General features: G+C 44.9%; 1 protein-coding gene across 1 annotated transcript; it reads right to left on the reverse strand.

Annotated features, from left to right (window-relative positions):
- Window positions 1-3,081: 3,081 nt before the first annotated feature.
- On the reverse strand, window positions 3,082-3,839 carry LOC128725733 (uncharacterized). The gene is made up of 4 exons (XM_053819538.1): window positions 3,789-3,839; window positions 3,567-3,713; window positions 3,322-3,492; window positions 3,082-3,258 (listed from the first exon to the last, which is right to left on the reverse strand). Exons 1-4 carry the CDS (start codon window positions 3,837-3,839, stop codon window positions 3,082-3,084), a joined length of 546 nt encoding a protein of 181 aa, XP_053675513.1.
- Window positions 3,840-5,264: the final 1,425 nt, after the last annotated feature.

The following is a 5,264-nucleotide window of genomic DNA, read 5'->3' on the forward strand; positions in this document are numbered from 1 at the left end:
GCGGGTTGGCGCTCTCGGAAGCCGGTTCGATTGCTGGTCCTGTTTGTTCATTTTTGCTTTCTCGCACACGCAACACGCGCACCGTGGTGACAAGGGGCCAAGAACCAGGGCGGAGGACTATGAATGGAGAATGTGTCATAAATAAATCATGCCAGCTCTCGGGGCCGTCTGGTGGCCGTGATCGTCCGGAGTAAAGGGAGGCTAAGGACAGATCGAGCTCGCGCCTGGGAAACGGGATGCCTCCGGTCGATGTCGATGAGCCGGAAGTTAGGCTAAGCATGATCCATTGCCACCGGTTGGGAGTCTGACGGCGCCCCCGGGGTAATGGTAATGGCCAGGATGGCTTAACACTCCTCGAGTGTCAGCTCAATCCACGTGGACGACATGAGCACAATGCGGGCATAATTGAACCGTTGTCATGGCACGCTGGGACGAAAAACTGGTCCTGGGCAGCAATCTTCTAGATGGTTTTTTTTTTCAGAAGGCTCAATTGCTATCGATTGCTTCGAAAAATTGTCATCAATTTTGATAAGCAATTGCATGTGAAATAATGATGAGCACTGTTTGAATGATTTTTGAAGGAAACATTTTGCATCCTTGCAGGGACGACATTCAACTTTTTTTGTTATGAGTCCTTTTCGTAGGAATTTTATTCGTTTCTATTAAAAAAAAGGAACGTGGCAAATGTGCCAGTTTCTCGTTGTATAAAAAGACTTCTTAACCTTTTTATTTTTGAAATCACTAACGCTGTAACGGACCTAACTGACCTGACTGCTGCCCATAGTGTGCGTCGTGATAAGCGCTGGCGGGAACCAGACTCCGATGTTTGTCATACTTCAGCGAAGCCATGCTGACAGGAAGACGCAAAAGCTTAACTCCGCTACGCACATTCTGTGACACGGTGACACGCACCCGACGCTTCCAACTTTTCCCGGGACGTGGCCAGCGGGAAAACGCACCGCGGGACCATTCGCATTTCCAATTTCGCCACCGGGGGCTGGTCGTGTACTTGGTTTTCAATTATTTATGAAAGAAATTATCTTTATTTATTATCCTTTGCCACGGAACCGCCACGCGCTTGTTCCGATGGCCTTGCTTTTTCGGATGGATGATGCAATAAATTTACAAAACCGTAATGATTGCTCCTTTTCACTATGGTGCTCTTTTGCTCGCAGCGCGTGTGCTGCTCTCTTTTTCACACGTGCCATCAACCTCTTTCGCATTGTTTACGCCTCCCATCCACCGCCAGCGGGCTATTCTCTAGCGTTGGCCCATTTTGCGACCGAACGGCAGCAAATAACGCGATCATATTGGTTTCGTTACGGCGTGCGGTTGTGGTTTGGCGTAAATTTATTTTCATTAAATATTTTACTCCATGCTGCTGTGTGTCAAGACGTCCGTCGGCGCTCGATTCGGGCAGTTTGTTCCGGTGGGTTCGGCAAGCTGGAATCTTTCTTCCCGCAAGCAGCAAGCGCATCGGGCAGGATGGAAAAGGAAATTGTGGCAAAACGTTCCCGCATCGTGGCAGCGAACCATAACGTTCCGATATGTTCGGTAAAGAACGTTTAATAGGGACGGGTGCTTGCTCTAGGAAAAGCAGCGAGTAAAATCTGATGACTTTTTCAGGTGAAGCTTACATGCATTCCGATAATGGTGCCATGGGAATCGAATGAATGCGAAGGAATTTCGCGTAATAAATCTCTTACCAAAGAACCAGGTAGCTATAGATCATTTTGAAATAGATGGAACAATTTTTGTACCAAATTTATGAGATTACAAGTACCCACAGGCAATCGGATGATGTGAAATATGGTTCGATTTTTCATTATTATAATGTTTTTGATTGGGAAGTTTTAATTATAAGGACCATTATCAGCAAAAAGATTTACAAAAAGTAGTTTTTTTCGAGCTCCCTTTTAGCGAAAAGGACCACACCTCATAATAAAACCAAATAGGAAGTTATGAAATTAAAGGACTGAATGAATATTTGTATAATCGATTCAACTGACCGACTGACCGAGCTAACGACCACACACGATACGATAGTATATTGTCATCACTATGCCGTTTTTTGTGTGTTAAATAGATAACGATCGTACATCATGCATCTCAATTTCTCTCCATCGCTCAATGCTGTCTGCCGGACGTCCTTATGATGTAATCAATTATTCAAACCCTTGGATTATTTATCATAACTTTACAGCATCTATCCTCGGACCTGCTCGGCCATCCTGCTGCTTCTCCAGCAGCGGCCATCACCACGGTGCCACTCTTTATGATTGATGGTTTTTAGCAGGGTAATTAACGGCTCCAGAGGGCGCAAAAAGTTCGTTTGGCTGCTGATTAAACAGCAGTCAACCGGAGCGATTTTTTGGGGTGATGGGCTTACCACCCACCATCACCACCCAAGCTTGCTCACAGGTCTTTCGAGCTGCCACCCGTCCGGAAAACTGGCCCCAAGGGAACCAGGCTGGATGGGGTGAATTTTCTAGCATTCAATTATGGGTCACGAAGTGAGAGAGAGAGAGAGAGACCAGGAAGGAGGCCCTTTAATTTGGGGATGGGAGAAACTCATTTCACCCCAAATACCCGCCGGAACGATAATCGTCGATGATGATAAGGCGGCGAAGTAGTAGTTGTTGTATTTTTCCGCTTTTCTCGATTGAAGTGTTCGATATTTTAATGCAGAGCACGGCCGCAAGAGCGATTTCCATTAATAATTTTGGGCCGGTTTCGGGACGCAAAATTAAATTTCACCTAAACGAGTTTTGTGGGCAACGCCACAGGTTGAAACAGATTTTCAATTAAAGTTTGACGTTTCGCACCTTTTCCCCGTGGAAAACAGCGAATTAACCGCTCGTCTTTCAAGCTTGAATTTTTTGACCCCAAGGCTTTCGCTATGCAGGATTCACAATTTTGCAGGGATTATATTTGATGGAACATTCTTTTCTTTTGAACGCAAACAATGAAATAATACGATTACATGCAGCAATGATGGCGGCATGACATGCAGGTGCTCTGCAGAGGCGCTCCCATTTGGTTAAACTACTTGAAAAAGATCGGCTTTCCGGCCCATCTACCCTAACCAGCTGCAGCAAACAGCTCGAAATCAACCGAGTACATAAACAGCTGGATCGGTGGAGAGTCGGGCGTTGGGAAATGGTTGGCCGTCAGCTGCATCTTGTATTTGCCGTTCGGAATGAGCTTCAGCAACGGGCTCTCGGAGTCGAGCGTAAAGTCGTTCAGCAGATAACGGCCCTGGAAGGCAATGGCATTAGTGAGACGGTGTAATGAACGGATAAGCAGATGGCCACTACTTACCGGATTGTACGGGCACATGAGCGAGAAGTTGATGAACTTGGTCGACTCCTTCGCAATCGTGCGTACGATCGCGTTTTCCGACATGACCGGATCGACCTTACAGGTGTCGAGATCGATGTTCACCATCGTGTGGTAGTCGCCCTTGACCAGATGCTGCACGAGCGGCGTCACCTGAAATGAGCATCCACAAAGGGGTGGTTTGAAGCGAGCTTTCGATTTTCCCCGTGTACAAGCGAGATGCTCACAATGACGCTGCCTTCGATTTTCTTCGTAACCTCCACGTCCGCCCCGAACGCGTACTTATCATTTTGGCTCTTGATGAAAATGTTACCGTGCATGTAGTCCTTGTTCAGCTCGTACTTGAGGTTCTCGAACTTCACCACGGCGACGCTCTGGCAATGGAACGGATGTTAGAACGTGGATCCCATGACTAGCGAGCCTGGGAAAAGGCGCACGACCGCACTTACCATGTCTACCAGCTGCACCAGCAGCACCAGCAAAGCCCACGGAACAAACATTTCCAGGCCGGCTTTGGAGCAGCAACGAACGGCAAGTCACTGTTACTTTGTACTGTAATGGTTGGCGAAGCAAGTGGTCGACATATTTATAGTGGATGGCGTGCAAGATCAATGTCATTCGATAAGGCGGGGTAATAAGTTTGTTTAGTGCGATGTTTCGTGTTTCTGTGAGTTCGATAAGGATTAAAACGATTAAAATGACGGCTCGAATGAGTTTTTAATGGTGGATGCTAGTGCCATTGTATCGCTAATACGAAATAGATTGATGACGGTTTCAACGTATGCGATTAGAAGGAAGGTAATTATCAATAGAAGCTAATAATCAACGCGTAATTTATATCTTAAATTACCAAAAGCATAAATGAAAGGAAAAACAAAATGATCACAACCCAGCTTATAGGCAACGTGGTTGCGTGTATATTTGGATAGTAATGCTTTTTCGTTCAAGGATCTTTGTAATTGTGTTCTGCTCCAATTATTGTTATTTAATCTATAATTCATAGTCTCTCATGACACAGTTTGAGATTTTAAAACTTCAGCTGTGCATTCAAAATCAAGATAACACATTGTTTCGATTTTTTTCATGATGAACTGTAGCAGCAATAAAGTAAAATCTTTAACATTTGGGGTAGACCTATCTGTTCTCCTTTATCAAAACAAACAAAATTCCCCAATCGTTTTACCGGCCAAACCGAAAACATATCAAAAAAAGTGTATAATTGCTTTTGGGATTGCTTTGGGATCACAAAACCTCATCCGGATACTGCACAGAACGTGCGTCAAAATACGAATCAAACGATTTTCCGCTTATTTAATCCGCTGGGGGAATAGCTAGAAACCGATGCTTTTAAGCAGCTAACCCATTTCAGTTAGTGTTCATTTGGGAAAGAGATGGAAGCCTACTGGTAGACCATTAAAGCCTTGCGTTTACCTTATAAATATTAAGTTTGATATATGTAAGTGATAAAAAAGGCTCAATATTTAACGCGTTTCTTCATAATATTTAAGGAACGCTCAAATGTGTAGATACTGATAATATAGGCAATGTACATTACATGTGTGGTTCAGGTAAAAGACTTCATGAAAAAAAGTTGATTAATAATATCCTGTCACCATTTCGGACCAGATTAACAGAACAGTGCAGTCAAGAAAAATTCAACACAGAAATGAATGTCCAATGATCGGTCCTTGAGATGCAACTAACACCATCGAATGGATTCCTCGAAGCGCTCAGTTTCCATCGTATATCCCTGACAGCAAACAACCGTGCGCCTAGACCAGCTCTCAGCCTTCTAGATCGTCGCAAATGACATCGATTGACGCTTGCAGCCTGCACAGGAGTTGTGACCTGGCGCTATAGCGTCATGACAAACATCCCTGAACGCATCGATTCCAGCTTCCCAGGTCCTCGCCGGCCGTCTGTCG

This window comes from Anopheles nili, chromosome 2 (genome assembly GCF_943737925.1).
Source record: "Anopheles nili chromosome 2, idAnoNiliSN_F5_01, whole genome shotgun sequence".
Lineage (NCBI taxonomy): Eukaryota > Metazoa > Arthropoda > Insecta > Diptera > Culicidae > Anopheles > Anopheles nili.

What these genes read in the sequence shown, in the direction of transcription:
- LOC128725733 (XM_053819538.1), bottom strand. Translation starts at nt 3,839, where the DNA reads ATGTTTGTTCCGTGGGCTTTGCTGGTGCTGCTGGTGCAGCTGGTAGAC. An exon ending in AAATCGAAGGCAGCGTCATT is followed by an intron (nt 3,493 to 3,566) that starts GTGAGCATCTCG and finishes TGCTCATTTCAG; the next exon opens with GTGACGCCGCTCGTGCAGCA. An exon ending in TCATGTGCCCGTACAATCCG is followed by an intron (nt 3,259 to 3,321) that starts GTAAGTAGTGGC and finishes ATTGCCTTCCAG; the next exon opens with GGCCGTTATCTGCTGAACGA.